We start from the raw sequence: 20,549 nt of genomic DNA on the forward strand, positions 1-20,549 counted from the left end.
AAAATCAACTTTAACCCTACAAATGTTTACTGTTAATTTCAGATTGTTTATTTCGCTTTTGTTTATTATCTATTTCACTTGCTTTGGCTATGTTTCCCATGCCAATAAAGCCCTGAATTGAATTGAGAGAGAGTGAGACATAAATAATTAGCTTTGACTAAATGGGGAAATGAGAATTTACAAAACGAACAAACATTCTAGACGTAATTCAAGGAACGCTCTAGCCAGTCACACTGCGTTAAATTCACACCTTAATAAGAAACAACAGAGAGAGACAAGAGTTTTAAAGCCTTTATTATCAAGCCCCTGAACAGGAGAATCAGTTAATCTAATATTCACTACAATAGAGATTTAGAAACGCCCTACATCTTCAAAGATTTCATAGAAAATGTAGCTAATTACTGACTTACTGAGTGTCAGATCTACAGATTAGCAATGCTGTTCATTGTTTGGCAAACAGCCCCATCAGCTGGAAAGGTTTATGATAGTTGATCAAGCGGTATGTGCAACCTAAGAGCAAACTATCTCAATGAAATCTATCCAAAGATATTAGGGGCAAATCCTAACTTCCACTTTAGCCAAATGTTCACTATGTCTCCTATTGACATCAATGCATGAATAAATGAAAATGTAACTCGGAGTAGAGTTTATGATTCTCACCTAAATACGTATTACAGCACATTACATGCTAGTAGGAAAACAGATTAATACCAAGGAACCTATGTTGATTCATTGACATACAGTACATAGATGATAATTGGTGATGATTAACAATATTCAGTATTTGACATAAAAGTGAAAATATATCGTGATGAATCTGAGATTACAAAGTCAATAAATATCTCATGATCAAATCAGAAAAGAGCATTATAAAGCTTCACTCTAGTGTGGTGACCTCTACCACAGTTTACACAGCTCTGAAGTATCATGAATGTGCTGATAACAAACCCCAAACTCCTTATAGAGGGGCTGAGTGAATGTTGTCTGAACTCTATGGAGGAGGGTCATTGTGTCAGAAACACTTGATGAATTTGAACATGCAGTATAAGATTAAAACATTGTTTTATCAAAATATATTGAATTCCTTCAATCTCCAAAGAGCAACGGTGAAGGAATTATATAGCTAAATATCTATTCTTTGAGGGGGGAAAAGCATGTGGATTTCTACCACAGTTTATGTCAAAGCATAATCCCAGGATAGAGGGGCTGAGTGAATGTTGTCTTGGCTCTGTGGAGGAGGGTCATTGTATCAGAAGAGACGCTGTAGAAGGACAGAGTACCTGCCTTGTGATTCAGGTACACTCCTACTCTGGAAGACAGAGGCCCTGATACTTTAGTTTCTACCACAATACTGTTATGACTATCATCATTGCTAGCGCAGTTTAAACTCCAGGACGTTTCAGTGATGACCCTCTAATGATGTCTTTATAGGAGACTGTTGTATGAACATACTGAACACTCCTCTCAACCACCCAGTAACAGCGTCCAGACTGGACCTGGATGGTCACGATATGGATGGGGTTGTCTTGTATATGTCACCTTTCTGTTCTCCTCAGACAGTTTGTGTGCTGTGTTTGAGTCCAGTGTGAGCTGACAGGAGTCTAGGAGAAGAGCAGAGCAGAGACCAATGATGGGATATAGATAACTTATTGTTCTAAGTCACATACTGTATCTACCCTGTCTCTGATTATAGCAGAGCAGAGACCAATGACGGGAGATAAATAGAACAATAAGTTAACTTGGTCCCACTGTATTTGAAGTGCATCTTATGAATGCTTCATATGCACTGCATAAATGGGTCACAAGTCATCTATAACCGTATTTCATGGTCGATAATAGATTAATATATGTGAGCAAATAAATGTATGGTTATGTCACTAAGTTATACCACATAACAGTTATAGATGATTTGTGAAGCATCTATGTAGCGCTTAGGAAGCCAATATGAAGGCTTTATGAAGCTTTCATAAGATTGTTAAGTCAAATACTGCCCTGTCTCGGATTATAGCCGAGTAGAGATTCTAGAAATATGAAAATCAGATAAGCAGCTAACTAGTCTGACTATATCTACTATTGTTATATATTTACATGTAAATTTTAGGGTTTGTGAGGAGTGTCAGTAAATAGACACTGTTAGTTACTTCAGGATAAAGAGCACACAATTAAATAGAACAATTGAATGTATCTCTGTGATAAACAGACCCACATTTTAAGAACTGTTCTCTGGTCTGCTTTGAGAGTCAAGGATCATATCACCTCCACATTACACCAGGAATGGGCAACTTTTATGGTGGTGGGAGCCACAAAACACTGGAACTCATCATGAGGGGGCGCAGTGGCTTGTCGGTCTGTGTAACCACTCCGAACCCCCCCACCCCACCCCTCACTTGGGAGCAAAACATTTCAGCGGACCTCCTCATGACAGCGAAAATTATTATTTATTAATTTCCTGCAATGCTGCATGATACAACTCCAATGCTGTTGTGTTCAAACAAGTTTGCTGAAATTCTACACATTTTGCCATGGGGCAGAGAGAACATTTAGCAATTTTATACCTCAGTTCAAACAATTATACTCATTATGCCATGGGGCTGAGAGAACATTTTGCAATTTTATACCTCATTTCAAACAATTACACTCATTATGCCATGGGGCTGAGAGAACATTTCGCAATTTTATACCTCATTTCAAACAATTCTACTCATTATGCCATGGGGCTGAGAGAACATTTTGCAATTTTATACCTCATTTCAAACAATTCTACTCATTATGCCATAGGGGCGGAGAGAAAAATGTTCCGTTTTACAGCTAATTTCCTGCAATTCTACAGATTTTGCAATAAGGTGAGGCAAATGTTTGCAATTTTTTTATATGATAACTGATGATCAATGTGCCTCATCCCGGGCAGTAATGCTTACTACAAGTTGAGATAGCTGGCTGCTAGACTAACTTACCAATAAATAAATAAAATATCTGACATGGGATAACTGAGTGACTGCTGATGCACAACCAAATTTATAAATGGCACCTTCTGTATTCTATTATTCTGAATCTCAACAGTAAATTGAGACCCCGACTGAGTCCCCCACCCCCCCAATAATAAAAATAAACCATTTATTTTTATTGGTCTGCGGGCCGCCAGTTGCCCATCATTGCCTCAGAACCACTGCAATTTGCATACCGACCCAATAGATCCATGGATGATGCAATCTCCATCGCACTGCACACTGCCCTTTACCATCTGGACAAGAGGAATACCTATGTAGGAATGCTGTACATTGACTACAGCTCAGCCTTCAACACCAGGTGCTGTATATAGCACCATCTGTTGTATTAGACGCATGTGACAGATACAGTTTGATTTGATTTGCAACCGCAGGGCTCTCCAGAGGGTGGTGCGGTCTGCCCAACGCATCACCAGGGGCACACTGCCTGTCCTCCAGGACACCTACAGCACCCGATGTCACAGGAAGGCCAAGAAGATCATCAAGGACTTCAGCCACCCGAACCACGGCCTGTTCACCCCACTAGCATCCAGAAGGCGAGGTCAATACAGGTGCTTCAAAGCTGGGACCGAGAGAAGGACTGTTTATTGTTTGGTGAACAGCACCATCAAGTGGACAGGGGTATCGAGAGCATCACGGCCTGGGACGGCAACCACACCGCCGCTGATCGCAAGGCTCTACAGAGGGTGGTACGCTCAGCCCAACGCACCATCGGGTGCTCACTGTCTGACCTTCAGGACACCTACAACACCAGGTGTCACAGGAAGGCCAAGAAGATCATCGAGGACTTCAGCCACCCGAGCTGAAGAAAAAAAACATAGGTCGCTGTGTGCTTCTTTATCAGTTCATCAGAATTCATTTTCTTTTTGCTGGTCACCACTGAAACACACCAGTAGTCATCTTGTCCGGCCATTGACCTTTCACCTTTGGGCCTAGGGTCACAGGCTGTTGTCATGCCCGGGGGTCCAGGGGAGGTGAGAAGGGAAGAGCAGGCCTCTCTCCTGGGCGTGGTGTCTCCAGCGGTCCTCGTCTCCCTTATGGGTCAGGTACTGGCAGCCCATCCTCTGCTCAAACTCCCTCAGGTCACACCACAACTGGAAGTCCTGGGGTGTTAAGGTCATGGTTTTGGTTAAGAATAGGGTTATGGTAAATGGTTAGGAGAATGGTTGGGATAGGGTTAGGGTATGTGTTAGCGTTATGGCTAGGGTCTCTTGGTCCTCCCACCCCTACGGGTGGTCAGCTCCCGCTCAGCCCAGTCAAATCCCTTCTCTGTCCTGATACACCAATGGTGGAACAAGCTTCCCCATGACGCTAGGAGAGCAGAGTCCCTGGCATCTTCAGAAAACATCTGAATCCCTACCTCTACACACAGTATCCTAAATAACCCCCCAGGCTGTCAGTGATTGTCCATTCATACAGGTTGAGGTCTCTTACCTGCAGCCAGGCGTGTCCCAGGGCCTTCCCCACACTGAACCTACGTCTCACTGACACCTGGAGAAGGTTGTTGATCAGACTCACCGCTACAGAGACAGAGAGAGAGAGAGAGACAGAGAGACAGAGACAGAGACAGAGAGCGAGAGAGAGAGAGGCAATGTCAGCCCTGAATGCTGATTCATTGGCCTCTGCTCCACGCCTTTGACAAAACACTAGCGGAAAACTCTGCTCACCCTCTAGTGAGATGTTAGACCAGGGCAGGCTGGGTGCAGACCTACCCTCTAGTGAGATGTTAGACCAGGGCAGGCTGGGTGCAGACCTACCCTCTAGTGAGATGTTAGACCAGGGCAGGCTGGGTGCAGACCTACCCTCTAGTGAGATGTTAGACCAGGGCAGGCTGGGTGCAGACCTACCCTCTAGTGAGATGTTAGACCAGGGCAGGCTGGGTGCAGACCTACCCTCTAGTGAGATGTTAGACCAGGGCAGGCTGGGTGCAGACCTACCCTCTAGTGAGATGTTAGACCAGGGCAGGCTGGGTGCAGACCTACCCTCTAGTGAGATGTTAGACCAGGGCAGGCTGGGTGCAGACCTAACCTCTAGTGAGATGTTAGACCAGGGCAGGCTGGGTGCAGACCTACCCTCTAGTGAGATGTTAGACCAGGGCAGACGGGGGTACATGAAGGTAGCGTTGGTGATCTGCTGACTGATGTCCTCATCTTCGTTGAAGGGGAACGTTCCGCTCAGGCTGACGTACAGGACCACGCCCACCGCCCACATGTCCAGCGAACGGTTGTAACCATGGATACTGATGACCTCGGGCGCCAGGTAGGCCGGCGTGCCCACCACTGAGCGGCGGAAAGACTTCTCCCCGATGATTCGGGCGAAGCCAAAGTCACACAGCTTAACCTGGGAGGAAGGAGGAGAGGAGTCAGCGTAAAGTCTGATGTTGGAAGGATTATTAACCAAGTAGAGAGTCTCACAGACAAACTGAGGGTGATTGACAAGTGTACACACACCGACCTGAGGGAAAGGATCTGGGGAGGCCACCAATACATTCTCAGGTTTCAGGTCACAGTGAGCAATGTGTTTGAAGTGCAGGTAGCGCAGGGCCTCTAGAATCTACACACACACATATATGCACCAAATTATGACAGACAAGTATTATAAAAGTACTACTTTTCCCCAGAACTACTTCAGTACCGCAGACCGTTGAAGAAACAATCAGTGTTCCCTTGCTACGTCACCAGTACCTGTGTAACCAGGAAGCGTGTCATGCGCTCTGGCAGACGGCCCTTTTCATTGGACAGAATCATCTCCAGCATGTCTCCATGGAGCTTCTCCATGACAACGAAGACATGCTCCAGGGTCTCAAACATCCCCTCCAGTAGAACTACACCCAGGTGAGACAGATTCTGGACACACACACACAATGGATTTTTTATTTATTTAACCTTCATTTAACTAGGCAAGTCAGTTAGCCTAGGATTAACTGCCTGTTCAGGGGCAGAACGACAGATTTGTACCTTGTCAGCTCGGGGATTTGAACTTGCAACCTTCCGGTTACTAGTCCAACGCTCTAACCACTAGGCTACCCTGCCGCCCCAAAATGTTCATTTCAAATACTCTAACTCCCTGTAATACAAATTGAATCCAAACCCACAGATCCTTCACCTGTAGAATTGCCTGCTCGTTCCTCAACTGTCTCTCCTGTTTGGTTGGGAAACGGGTTTTGTCGATGACCTTGATGGCCACTGGGTGACCAGACTGTCTGTGGGTGCCTGGGGACGAGAGTAGACTCTCAGCTAGCCATCTAATACAATGATAATACAGTATATCATCTGAATAGAAGAAACTAAAGGTTCCTAACAGGTAACAGTATAGAAAGGATCTCTTCTAGTGTAACGTATCGTATCTAGAGTGATGTCAAACCCACCTCCATACACCACTCCAAACTGTCCTGAACCAAGCACCTCATCGGTGAAGATCTGATACACTGAACTGATGTCCTGAAAGACACACACACACGAATGTACAGAACACACAAATACAGTGTTAGTTACTTATCTATCCATTTCAGACAAACGCAACGAGTCTTTGAGAGTTCATACACAATATAGATCCATTACCCTCCATCCTACCAACCCCTCCCACTTACCGGTTTCTCTCCACTCTGGGGTCCATGGTCTATAACAGAAAGAGTATTCTTTGATCAAAAGTTAAGGAATATGGACATGAACTAAATCTAACATCCCTTACGATGACAGCTTTACTTCAACATCTTTATGCAAACCATGTGAGAGACCATCCCTTGGCATGTCACAGAGATATGGAGAGTTTGGCCAAGTGACACAGGATGCGGGGTGCTCACAGAAGGTTCAGACAGAAACCTCAATGACCAAATTGTCGAAATAAATTACTCGGATGTCACTCATTTGCATGTCTCAGAACAATACGACACCACAGAGTTTCTAAACCCAGAGGTGCAACATTGTGAGGCTACCGGGAACATTTGCGAAACAGACCACGCTGAGTTTCAATAGGCCGTGTTCAAGAGGATCAAAAACGCAATGTATAGCAGGGATAAATTGTGACTGACTGACTGATCTACAAATGATAACGAGTCGTTATTTATGATGAGGTGATTTGTAGATCAGTCATTCGGCAGTCACCTGCAGTCGTTTTGATGCTCTCGAACACGGCCATTGAGAGAAGTGACACATGCTTCCTTCATTTAAAATGTTCTCAAAATCAAAAGGCATGACCTAGATTCCAATGTCTTACGTAGTTGAACATGTTATTAAGGTTTGCCATGTTCGCGGTTTTCCTTGTACATTGTTCTACTTTGAAAACGATATCGCAGGTGAGCATATATGGGTTGCGGGTTTTGGGGCTACTTCTATATTGCACTGCGGCCGCCACGGCATTTGTATTTTTTATCATCTATGAATTTCACTGTGACCAACTGCTGCTGACTACCAGGCAGTGAGGCATATGAGGCAGGCTGCTGCTGACTACCAGGCAGTCAGGTATATGAGGCAGGCTGCTGCTGACTACCAGGCAGTCAGGTATATGAGGCAGGCTGCTGCTGACTACCAGGCAGTCAGGTATATGAGGCAGGCTGCTGCTGACTACCAGGCAGTCAGGTATATGAGGCAGGCTGCTGCTGACTACCAGGCAGTCAGGTATATGAGGCAGGCTGCTGCTGACTACCAGGCAGTCAGGTATATGAGGCAGGCTGCTGCTGACTACCAGGCAGTCAGGTATATGAGGCAGGCTGCTGCTGACTACCAGGCAGTCAGGTATATGAGGCAGGCTGCTGCTGACTACCAGGCAGTCAGGTATATGAGGCAGGCTGCTGCTGACTACCAGGCAGTCAGGCATATGAGGCAGGCTGCTGCTGACTACCAGGCAGTCAGGCATATGAGGCAGGCTGCTGCTGACTACCAGGCAGTAAGGCATATGAGGCAGGCTGCTGTTGAGAGTTAGTGAGTGGTGGCGGGGAAGGAGCTTCATGTACAGTCAGTGGAAGTGAGGGGCGAACGGGGGGGGGAGTGTGTGGTACAGTCGAGAGAGTGACCGCACCATGAATTCAACAACGAACAGCAGCGCTAGATAGCTACATACTTCTCCCTCAAAATGATGTGCTTCTTTCTTTGTATCCTGACCGCCCCCAGTCCTACCAATATTTAAAGCCAACACAGGAAGGGAGAGAAACTGACAAATAATCGTCCAATAGTTTCAAAGAGGATCGAACAATGTGCTTCCTCTGTGTATGTATCCAGCTAACTAGCGAACATTGGGCAGAAAGTTGAAGTCAGAGGAACGAACCGGTTTGACGCGACAGTTTACTGGCAAGATACGATTCTACTGTCAGAATGCCAGGTAAATGGGCAAAATATGGGCGAAAATATCGCAAATACTGGGAAAGAGAACGGGATATAAAGGAATGGACTAAGAGCACCCCAGGAGATGACAGACAAGCTTACGGTGTGTAACGTTATTGCAAAAAAAATCGAGTCCATCACGCCGATCTTAATTCTCATGCACAAACGGAGAACCACAAGAGAAATGCGGCTCCATTTTCTAATGCAAGAACATTGTCTGGCACAGGAACTACATTTGTACGAGAGAATAACACAGTTATACGATCAGAGTTACAGATGGCTGCACATATTACATGTCGCTCCAGCATTGCAACTGTGGATCACCTGGGATGTGTTGTTGAAGACATTGCTAATAAAGGAATCAATATCCACAGAACAAAATGCACAGAGCTCATAAATGCATTTATAGGGCCTAAGCTAATAAAGGACATTGGGAATGAGTCTTACTCGTTGATTATTGATGAAACGTACAAGCAAAAAGCAACTGTGTGGTGATAAGATACCACAGCAATAAACTCTCAAATCATAAGCAGATTTGGAGAAATAATCAACATTCCAGCTGGTAATTCAATGACCATTACCATTGCCTTGTTCCAGTTTCTTCATGAAAATAAATTGCCCATTGACATCTATGTCTGTTCCTCTACTCTCTGTGTCTCATGTGGTGATGGGGAATGGCAGCAGCACAAACAGGCATGGGGATCACCAGCATGTACCTCCTTCAGCCCCTCACTGGCTGGAACCCTGTTGCTGAGGGTCCCCACCTCTTAACCATTCACTTCTATAGTTCAGATTAAATCATTTGGTTTGATTAACCAATAACAAAGGGAGAAATGCGGAGAAGCAATTTGACCGTATTGAGATTGTCATTGCGGAGAAACCTATTGAATAATTGTGCTAACTTCTCTCTAGCTGCTGAAAAAAAAAGCCGTAGTTTTCAGTCCTTATTTTACCTCGTAAAAAAGTGACATACTAACGTTTTCATTTTCATCAACAACTTTATATGGATGGAGTGCATTTGATTTGACGGCCTGTACATGTGCAGTTCGCCGCGAGTCGACCGTTAGACCCGATGACATGTTTATGCACATGAGTTTAGCTGGCCAACGTCGCTATGACATCGCCTACAAGTGTGATTCTGCCCATCTTTATACGGTACTGTCTTTGACTACACTTCTACCACAGTCCAAATATGCTAGCTAACTCTCTGACTCACCCTGTCCCCGTTTGCCCGCCTGCCGGCTGCTCTGGACGGGCATCAGAGCCTGGCGTACTGCGGTCTCCCAGGCCTGCCCGTCCCTGCCCGCCAGCACACAGTATACCAGCGTGCCCGTCACCACCTCGAACGAGTGCGCACCGTTGTCTGGCAACAAGGGGCCAGACAGTTGAGCGGGGCCTCGCACCTGCAGCACGTTAGACAGAGGAAGCTCCTAGAGATGGAGGGAGGGAAGACGGGAAGGAGAATGGATGAAAATGTAAGGAAAAGGCTGAGACATGGGATACTTTTATTTAACTAGGCAAGTCAGTTAAGATCAAATTCTTATTTACTATGACCGCCTACCCCGGCCTAACCCAGACGACGCTGGGCCAATGGGACTCCCAATCACGGCCGTTTGTGATACAGCCTGGAATCAAACCAGGGTCTGTAGTGAGACCTCTAGCGCTGAGATGCAGTGCCTTAGACCACTGCGCCACTCGGGAGCCCAAAATAAGGAACGGTGGAAGACAGAAAAAAACATTTGTTGATGTTGATATTCTATTTGGCCACTAGAGGTCAGTGCCTTGACTGGCCTTGGTTTGGTAAACGCTAGATGATTCTCATCCCATGTAACTTTTTAAATGTTTTATTTTTCCTTTATTTAACTAGGCACGTCAGTTAAGAACAAATTAATATTTGCAATGACGGCCTACCAAAAGGCCTCCTGCAGGGATGGAGGCTTGGATTAAAAATAAATTAAATAAAAATATAGGATAAAACACACATCACGACCTAAGACAACATAGCATGGCAGCAACACATGACAACACAGTATGGTAGCAACACAACATGGTAGCAGCACAAAACATGGTACAAAAATTGTTGGGCACAGACAACAGCACAAAGGGCTGCAGTAGATATCTCAGATAGAGGCAGTGAGGTCTGAGGCTAAGCAACAACCAGTGACCTACCTTGTAGTACTTGGTGCTTGTCTCATTCTGATACAGAGTAATATTCTTCCAGTCCAATATCCAGTAATGACGTTTCCTCTGACAAAAACAATAGGAAAGTATGTTATAGGTGTTCTCTGTCTCTCTCTGTGTGTGTGTGGGGGGGGGGATAAAAAATATATATTATTGAGTGCTGCCTTATGGGGCTCCCAATCAAATCCGGTTGTGATACAGCCTGGAATTGAACCAGGGTCTGAAGTGATACCTCTAGCACTAAGATGCAGTGCCTTAGACCGCTGGTGCCACTTGGGAGCCCTCTTTTGTTTTAGGCAAAGACCCAAAACATCCATGTCAAATTCATATTTGTCTTGATGAAATAACAATGGAAAACAACCACTTTCTGTGCAGTTTTCATTTACCATCCTTACAAACCACTTAAAGTAAATGTACGTTACTGTATTGTATATAGGCTGGTCATCTAGGTTAGAACCTTAGAACCTTGCTCTGGTTAAGAGAGTCTAGTAAAATAAATGAATAGACTATTTCAGTTCACATAGAAATAAGTTACATTTACAAATACATGGATTTTATATTTTGCACTGGGCCTTTACTGGTCCTGTATTAGCAGACCGATGTAGACGTCTTCAGCGCGGGCAAAACAAATGTCCTTCTGCATCCCCCCTCCCCCCTCCGCAGCTACTGTGTGTGTGTGTGTGTTCTCACCAGTGTGTCGGTGTTGGTGTGATGCAGTAGCCAGCCCTCTCTCAGGACTCCACTGGTCCTTCTCTTAGTGTGACAAACTGATTGGACCACCCGCATCAGAGGAATATAACTACTGAAACACGGACTGGGAGAGAGGGGGGTGGAGTGGGGGGGAGAGGGAAGGATGGAGGGATAGGAAGGGGGATGGAGGGATAGGAAGGGGGATGGAGGGATAGGGAGGGGGAGGGATGGAGGGGGATGGAGTGGGAAGGGGGAGGGATGGAGGGAGAGGGAAGGATGGAGAGGTAGGGGGTGGAGGGGGAGGGAGGGAGGGATGGAGGGAGAGATAGGGAGGGGGGTGGAGGGTTGAGGGGGAGGGAGGGATGGAGGGAGAGGGAAGGATGGAGAGATAGGAGGGGGTGGAGTGGGAGAGGGAGGGAGGGAGAGGGAAGGATGGAGAGATAGGGAGGGGGTGGAGGGTTGAGGGGGAGGGAGGGATGGAGGGAGAGGAAAGGATGGAGAGATAGGGAGGGAGGGGGGGAGAGGGAAGGATGGAGGGATAGGGAGGGGGGGATGAAAGAGGGAGAGAGAACTATTACAACTTCAGTTGACAGACACTGATGTACTATACTCTATCATAAGTAATCATCAAAACTCAAAGTGGAAACATACTGAACTTTACATCCTATCAAAGCCCAGCATTTTGTTATCCCTCTTACGTGATTGGTGGCTGGTGTCCCACCTCCTTGATCTCAGCGAATGGGTCCTCAGTAGACGGCTCATCGTCATGGTCTTCTAGTGATGTCATACTGCATCTCATATCCTCCTCCTCTGTGTCGTCCTTATAGCCCAGACTGGCCACGGAGTCTGTGTAACATCTTTACTGCATCAATACTAAACCACAACACTAAACCGCTACACTAAACATCAACACTAAACCGCAACACTAAACCGCAACACTAAACCGCAACACTAAACCACTACACTAAACCACTATACTAAACCACTATACTAAACCACTACACTAAACCGCAACACTAAACCGCAATACTAAACCACAACACTAAACCACTACACCGCAACACTAAACCGCAACACTAAACCGCAACACTAAACCACAACACTAAACCACTACACTAAACCACTACACTAAACCACTACACTAAACCACTACACTAAACCACTACACTAAACCACTAAACCACTACACTAAACCACTATACTAAACCACTACTAAACCGCAATACTAAACTGTCACTGAATAAGTAAATACAGTACACAGTCAATTACATATGCAGTTTTTCTTTCATCTTGAAAGCATTAGGAATAGTTAACATTTAAGGCCATTATGTTTGTCATTGTCTCGCACCTCCTTCCCCATTGGCATTCGTCCTCACTCCAGGACAGTCAGCGGGGACCAGGGAGGACTCACAGCGACGATGGCAGTTCAGCTTACAGTCTATATATATATATATATATGAATGAGAGAGAAAGTGAGGGATCAACTTCAGTACATAGACTACTGACACAGCTGTAACACAAGATCTGGAATCTGACCAAGTGATTGACATACCTGCTTCAGAAACGTATGATTAGAAAAAGCATCATACATGTATTTAGTACCCCAGTGACCAACCTCCCAATCTGAACTATGACCTTCAACCCCTGACCTCAGGCCCCTCTCACCGGAGCACTGCAGGCCCTGACGGAACAGGCCCTTAAGGAGGTGGTAGCAGTGTTGGCACACGGTGGGCTTGGTGTAGCTGTGGATGTGGAAGGTGTGTGGCACCCTGGCCCTGCCCGCCACGCCACCCTTTCCCTGGACCACCCCCAGCCACACCGGTTGATCTGCCCACGACGGAGGTCTGGGCCTGGGCTTGAACATACTGATCTGGAAGAGGGAGAGAGGGGGAAATGGAGAGAGGGGGGAGAGAGAGAATAACAAAGATTTCATGTCAGATTTTAGTATCACACACATAAATGTCACTTAAACAGCGGAATGGATTCAGGCCCATAATAACTGGTGCTGACCTCCTCCATACTGCCCCCTGCAGGTGTGGAGAGGGAGTGTGTCCGGGGCCTGGCAGGGGGGAATAAGGACAGGCTGGGGCCACACACACGACGGCGTGCACGGCTACAGTCACTAGGCAACTGCAGCGCACAGCGCTTATGAAAGTCTAACCCGCAACCTACAGAGACGAGAGAGATGTGAGACATAATTAAGACAATCTATTTAGGTAAAATGGTAGATACGACAAAGAATTCAACACAATTCAACATGAAATGAATAGTGAAGGTTCTTACTGCGATTAATGACATGAAGGACCAATTATTACTGTATCTACTTCCTTACCTTCACATTTTAACCCTTGACGTACCAACCCCCACAGCATCTCCCCACAGTGATGACAGAAGGTGGGGGTGCGATATGATTGGACAGCCAGGGAGTGTGGGCGGATCTTTATCCCCGTCACAGTAGCTGATCCTGAGTCAGATCATAAAGAGCAGATATTCCATTACTTTATCTGGACACTTAACGTACTACATTTCAGTACATTCAATGAACCATATGTGGGCCCTGGTCGTAAGTAGTGCACTACAAAGGGAATAGCTTGCCATTTGGGACACAACCCCGGGCTGACCTGAGAGGATGATCTCTATGAGGTCGCCGTCCAGCAGTGCATCCTGGTCCGTGAGTCTGTGGAGGAGGTGTTCCGAGCCTGTCTGATGTCTGAACAGGAGGACCTTCTCCCCAACACCCACCACACTACAGTCTGGAGCCTGCAGTACACAGAACATGATCAATCAGTTAGTCAATAAATCTATACATCGGCTGATCGATCAATCAAGGCAGAGCAGAAGAGACAGCATGCTGACAGACGTTGGCATTGAGGGAGGGGTAGGCCATTATAGAGAGAGACTGGTCACGGAACAATGTGAGCGCTGTCGTTAGGGGTGGCATGTAGCCTATTGGTTAGAGCGTTGGGCCAGGAACCAGCAGGTAGCCTATTGGTTAGAGCGTTGGGCCAGGAACCGAAAGGTTGCTTGATAGAATCCCTGAGCTGACAAGGTAAAAATCTGTCCTTCTGCCCCTGACTATGGCAGTTAACCCACTGTTCCTAGGCCGTCATTGTAAATAAGAATTTGTTCTTAACTGACTTGCCTGGTTAAATAAAAGGTTAAATAAAAAAAATGAGAAAATAGATTTTCAAATGAAATGGAAACAAGTGTGAGTGTGTGTTTGTTTGGGTGTTTGTTCCTATAGACAGGAGAAGTGCAATGATCTGAGAGATACAGATTATTCACACAAACCGCATACAAGTTCTCACACAAAGACTACACGGGCACACTGACCTGCTGCCTGGAAACAGTCAGAAGATCAAAGGATAAGGGGGCTGATTTGAGCGAGACAGGCACAGCGGTGTGTGTGTGTGTGTGTGTGTGTGTGTGGAAGGCTGTGGTTGGAAAGTTAGCTGCAGACACAGCTAAACCACACGGCAGCCCCTCTGGCTGATGAAGTAACATGGCCATCTCTCACAGAGGTGAGGTAGAGACAGAGAGGGGTGGGGGGGAATTGGACGAATTGGAAAAACATGTAATCAAATCAATGTATAGAAATAACAGTCAAAATTGGAAATAAACATAGACATGCATTTTCCCAAGGGTGCGGAGTGAACCAGGAACAACCTGAACTCAAGTCTATTTATTCATATACAGTATACATGAATTGGCATAAACACTAGAACAACAGCCCCCCTGGTCTCACTCTTAACGACACAGAAATAAAATGCCTCCTGTATGCAGATGGCCTGGTGCTACTGTCCCCCACAAAAGAGGTGTTACACCAACAATTAGATCATCTGCAAACAGTTGTCAGACCTGGGCCCTAACAGTCAATCTCAAAAATACCAAAATATTCATTTTTACTGGGCTCTACTCATATACAACACACATCTACACATATTTAGGAATAAGAATCAGCTCCAGAGGCACATTCAACCTGGCTGTGAAGGAACTGAAAGACAAAGCAAGGTGGGTTTTCTATGGCATTAAAAATATCTATTAAATGAAACATACCAATTAGCATCTGGCTCAAAATATTCAACTCAATACTATAACCAAATGCACTATATTCAAGTGAAGTGTGGGGTCCGCTTACAAAAGAAGAATTTGACAAATGGGACAAACACCCAATTAAAACTCTGCAAGAGCATCCTCAGAGTACAGAGAAAAACTCCAAACTACACATGCAGAGCAGAATCCTCAGATCCTCAAAAGGTTCTACAGCTGCACCATCGAGAGCATCCTGACTGGCTGCATCACAGCCTGGTATGGCAACTGCTCGGCCTCCGACCGCAAGGCGCTACAGAGCGTACTGCTTATGGCACAGTACATCACTGGGGCCAAGCTTCCTGCCATCCAGGATCTCTATACCAGGCGGTGTCAGAGGAAAGCCCTAAAAATGGTCGAAGACTCCAGCCACCCTAGTCATACACTGTTCTCTCTGCTACCGCACGGCAAGCGGTACCGTATCACCATGTCTAGGTCCAAGAGGCTTCTAAACAGCTTCTATCCCCCAAGCCATAAGAGTCCTGAACATCTAATTGAATGGCTAACCAGACTATTTGCATTAAGACTGCATTGTTGGTTAAGGGCTCATAAGTAAGCATTTCACTGTAATACCTGTTGTATTTGGCGCATGTGACTAATAAAATTTGATTGAATTTGAATCAGCCCAATTCCTAGTTCTGATTATTATCCTAAAAAGAGACAACACATGTCATTCACCAGCCAGCTGTTTCTGAGGCTCGGTTCACTACCAACCCAACAAAGCCTCAGGCACTCACAATCTGGCCCAACAAAGCCTCAGGCACTCACAATCTGGCCCAACAAAGCCTCAGGCACTCACAATCTGGCCCAACAAAGCCTCAGGCACTCACAATCTGGCCCAACAAAGCCTCAGGCACTCACAATCTGGCAAAGCCTCAGGCACTCCCAACAAAGCCTCAGGCACTCACAATCTGGCCCAACAAAGCCTCAGGCACTCACAATCTGGCCCAACAAAGCCTCAGGCACTCACAATCTGGCCCAACAAAGCCTCAGGCACTCACAACCTGGCCCAACCACAAAAAAATTTGAAGTAAACTTTAATGCTATTTGACCACTGCGACTGAAAACCGAGGAAAACACTATGTACAGACTAAGGGAGCACAGCACTGTCCATAGACCGGTCGTCACAGGCACATCTGGCTGCCCAGAGAGGACAGGATGTGCTCATTCTGCATCCAGGAAGAGATGGAGACAGCTGCATTTTCTGTCAAACTGTGACAGATATTCTGACATAAGAAATACATTATTCTCCAAAAATTATAAAAAACAATATGAAGAATTCGCAAAAATCTTAAATGATGAAGACAAACTTAAATACAAAACTTGGTGAAAAAAACTAAATGCTGTGTTTTAATCAGCCAAATGTGTGGCCTCCTGCCACAACCTGAGGGACAGACAGTGAGAAGAGTGTGATTATTCTTTATTAATATGTGTAGGAATTGCTGTTAATATAAGTGACATTGTAATTAAGCAATACAAATGACAAACAGTTTAGTATATGTTGGTCTTTGATCATCGTTGTTATATATTTACTTTGACAATGTGTTTTCTTTCCATGTCCATAAAGTATACTGAACTGAATTAACAGAGACAGAGAGAAACAGAGAGATGGAGAGCCCGAAAGAGAAAGATTATATATAGCCACTGTATGGTATCACAACGATAGTCAGAGTAGTTGGCTAAAATAAAACACACAGGTCTGGGACTGAGTGTACAAAACATTAGGAACACCTGCTCTTCCCATGACAGACTTACCAGGTTAATCCTGGTGAAAGCTATGATCCCTTATTGATGTCACTTGTTAAATCCACTTCAAGTCAATGTAGATGAAGGGGAGGAGACAGGTTAAAGAAGAATCATTTTTTAAACTGAGGCAATTGAGACATGGATTGTGTATTTACAAAATACGTTTTTTTATCCGATCAGCTAATCGATCGCTGCAGCTGTACATAGCCCATCTGTAAATAGCCCATCCAATCTACCTACCTCATCCCCATATTGTTTTTATTTACTTTCTGCTCTTTTGCACACCAGTATTTCTACTTGCACATCAATCACTCCAGTGTTCATTTTCTAAATTATATTTACTTGCTACTATGGCCTATTTATTGCCTTACCTCCTCACCCCATTTTCACACACTGTATAGAGACTTAGTTTTATTTCTATTGTGTTATTGACTGTACGCTTGTTTATTCCATGTGCAACTCTATGTTGTTGTTTGTGTCGCTCTGCTTTGCTTTATCTTGGCCAGGTCGCAGTTGTAAATGAGAACTTCTTCTCAACTAGACTACCTGGTTAAATGAAGGTGAAATAAAATAAAAAATATGTGCCATTCGGAGGGTGATTGGGCAAGACAAAAGATTTAAGAGCCTTTGAATGGGGATGATAGGTGCCAGGCACACCGGTCTGTGTCAAGATCTGCAATGCTGCTGGGTTTTTCAAGCTCAACAGTTTCCTTTTTATCAAGAATGGTCCACCACACAAAGGACAACCCAGTGGAATGCTTTCCAATGGGACGAATTGAGGCTGTTCTGAGGGCAAAAGTGGGTGAAACTCATGTTTTGTACACTCAGTGTCTATACAGTCATCTCCAGAATTATTGGCACAGTTGTTAAAGATGAGCAAAAAAAATGTTGTATAAAATAAAATAAATACAAATACTTAGTTATATTGTATGCTGCAAAACAGTAGAACATTTCACACTAATACATTTGGTCAGAGAAAGAGATTTTGTTTAACAAGTAATATTTTTGATTCTCAAAAAGATGGGTGTCAAATGATTTTCAATATTTGGTGCACCCTCCCCTTGCAAGCGGATAATGGCACTGGGCCTTTTTCTTTGATGTTTTATGAGATTGGAGAACACATTGGGTTGGATCTTAGACCATTCCTCCATACAGAATCTTTCCAGATCCTTGATATCCTTTGTCTGTGCTTATGGACTCCCCTCTTCAATTCAAAACTAAAAGGTTTTCAATGGGGCTCAAATCCATTGCAAAATGTTGGTTTTGTGGTCAATTAAACATTTCTTGGTGGATTCGGATGCATGCTTGGGGTCCTTGTCTTGTTGGAAGATTCATTTGTGGCCAAGTTTCTGCCTACTGCCAGCAGCAACCAGGTTTTTGGCTAAATGATTGAATGATTGTTCTGGTACTTGGTAGAGTTCATGATGACGTTGACCTTAACAAGGGCAGCTAGGACCAGTGGGATCAAAACAAGTTCATAACATCAAATATCCACCACTATATTTTACAGTAGATATGAGGTTATTTTCTGCACATTGCATCCATCTTTCAATGCCAACCCCACTGCTGGTGTGGGTGGACAAATACCTCTATTTCTGTATCATATCACCATAGCGCCGGGTCCAGTGCAGTTTAGCAAGCTCCAGGAGTTTACATTTGTTAATCACTGTAAATAAATGCCTTTTTACTGGCCACCCCCCTGAAGAGCCTATTGCCATGGAGCTGGCATCTAATTGTAGATTAAGAGACTTGGTGACCCCAAGATGAGACCCAGTTCTGTATTTCTCCAACTGCCCTTGGACTTTTCCTTGCTTCCAGAACCATCTTCCTCACTGTGCGTGGGGACAAGATACACAGGCAAGTTTACCACTGTTCAAGTGGTTTTAAACTTCTTAATTGCCGCCTTAATAGTTGAAAGTGATATATATTTTTAGCAAATTTGTTTTGCCCATTGCCTGATTTATGAGGGTCACTAACCATTTTTCTCTCTTCGTTATAACTTAATAGAAAATGACTCAAGTAAATGTGAAAGTCACCCAGTAAAATACTACTTGAGTAAAAGTCTCAAAATATTGGGTTTTAAATGTACTTAACTATCAAAAGTAAATGTAATTGCGCAAATATAAGTATCAAAAGTAAAAGAAACATTTATAAAACATTTCTTACATTAAGCAAACCAGACGGCACAATTAAAAACAATGTTTATTGACGGATAGCGAGGGGCACACTCCAACACTCAGACATAATTTACAAAAGAAGCCTGTGTGTTTAGTGAGTCTCCCAGATCAGAGGCAGTAGGGATGGCCAGTGATGTTCTCTTGATAAGTGTGTGAATAGGACTTTTGGGTGTCAGGTAAAATGTATGTAGTAGAAAGTACATTATTTTCTTTAGGAATGTAATGGAGTAAAAGTAAAAGTTGTCAAATATAAATAGTAAAGTACAGATACCCCCAAAAAATACTTAAGTACTTTACACCATGGCTTTCCCCGTGGTGATGAATGACAAATGGATTTTACATGTGTGTTAACTCATTTTTTTATATCCCAGTGGCACAGGAAACCATGGAAGGACACAATACAGTTTCTTAAAAAAGTAAAATGTTAATGCAGATTCAATTTTGTTTGATTTCATCTCTAGGAATCTTTAGTAGTAGCAATAACCTTTACACCTTGCATTTTGGGGAAAAAAATGGTTACTTGATAAACAAAATCTACTTTTCTATTTTAGCTTAAAATAATACAATTCTCTCATTTATTTTGAGCATACATTATAGCTCAGTATTTGTATTATTTATTTGATGGTATTTTGTTCTCATCTCTATCAGGGGTGACAGTACTTTGAGGTGATTGCAGGTCTATGTAGGTCTATGGGTTTACCTTGCGTTCTATGATCTCTGCAGCCAGTCTCTTGGCATGGCAGTAGCTGAGCTGCCCCCCAGACACCCGAACCACCTCCCTGAAGAGGCCTAGCTGGAACTGGACCAGAGCAGTGCCGAGAGGAGCCTGGAGGGGCCCGGGGGCAGCGTGGTGGGGTCGACCAGGGGTACCAGGGCTGGACTGGGTCATCGACATGCTGGAGAGAGAACCTACAGGTGCAGACAGAGGGACATGGCAGAAAAGCAATAAACAATATGATTGATTGGTTTGTTAATGCATCAGACTACTGATTATTGCATATAGCACCGTTTAAATGAAAACAACTGAGGGCATGAATCTACTACACATACAACTGCATGTAGTAGCTGCAAATGAAGATGTTTTGCTGGCACTTTAAGCTACGGAGAACATGCATCACTTCTTCAGGTTCCATTAACCTACAGTACATTGGTTTCCAAGAGTGAAACAAAAGCTTACTTGATATTCCAGAGTCCATATGGTCCAGCTAACACCTTCCAGGCCTGATCTCCTCTCCTTCAACAGACACCTTAACATCCCCTCTTAAAAGTACAGTTACTGTTGTGAACCTTTTGGTTTCCTCCTGTGAAGCTGTAGGTTTATAACAGTGACAGGAAGCCACTGA

The 20,549-nt window shown here is 44.5% G+C and overlaps 1 protein-coding gene across 2 annotated transcripts; it reads right to left on the reverse strand.

Annotated features, from left to right (window-relative positions):
- Window positions 1-277: 277 nt before the first annotated feature.
- Window positions 278-20,525, reverse strand: LOC112260976 (serine/threonine-protein kinase D3). 2 transcript variants are annotated; one of them, XM_042328199.1, is made up of 19 exons: window positions 20,384-20,525; window positions 19,907-20,115; window positions 13,816-13,954; window positions 13,527-13,658; window positions 13,205-13,362; window positions 12,860-13,064; window positions 12,543-12,632; window positions 11,893-12,040; window positions 11,195-11,318; window positions 10,493-10,570; window positions 9,540-9,753; window positions 6,595-6,623; window positions 6,373-6,445; window positions 6,111-6,217; window positions 5,690-5,851; window positions 5,460-5,558; window positions 5,078-5,345; window positions 4,440-4,525; window positions 278-1,601 (listed from the first exon to the last, which is right to left on the reverse strand). In XM_042328199.1, exons 1-19 carry the CDS (start codon window positions 20,400-20,402, stop codon window positions 1,536-1,538), a joined length of 2,406 nt encoding a protein of 801 aa, XP_042184133.1. In that variant the 5' UTR covers window positions 20,403-20,525; the 3' UTR covers window positions 278-1,535. The 2 variants fall into 2 exon arrangements, with proteins under 2 accessions (XP_042184133.1, XP_042184132.1); XM_042328198.1 differs by lacking the exon at window positions 278-1,601 and adding an exon at window positions 3,182-4,108.
- Between the last annotated feature and the right edge of the window lie 24 nt (window positions 20,526-20,549).

Source organism: Oncorhynchus tshawytscha, linkage group LG10 (assembly GCF_018296145.1).
Source record: "Oncorhynchus tshawytscha isolate Ot180627B linkage group LG10, Otsh_v2.0, whole genome shotgun sequence".
In the NCBI taxonomy this organism is placed as follows: domain Eukaryota; kingdom Metazoa; phylum Chordata; class Actinopteri; order Salmoniformes; family Salmonidae; genus Oncorhynchus; species Oncorhynchus tshawytscha.

Excerpts from the sequence above, each read along its gene's own strand:
- LOC112260976 (XM_042328198.1), bottom strand. Across the intron at positions 13,659-13,815 it reads CATAGAGATCATCCTCTCAG|GATCAGCTACTGTGACGGGG; the intron begins GTCAGCCCGGGG and ends GATCTGACTCAG. Across the intron at positions 13,363-13,526 it reads TCAAGGGTTAAAATGTGAAG|GTTGCGGGTTAGACTTTCAT; the intron begins GTAAGGAAGTAG and ends TCGTCTCTGTAG.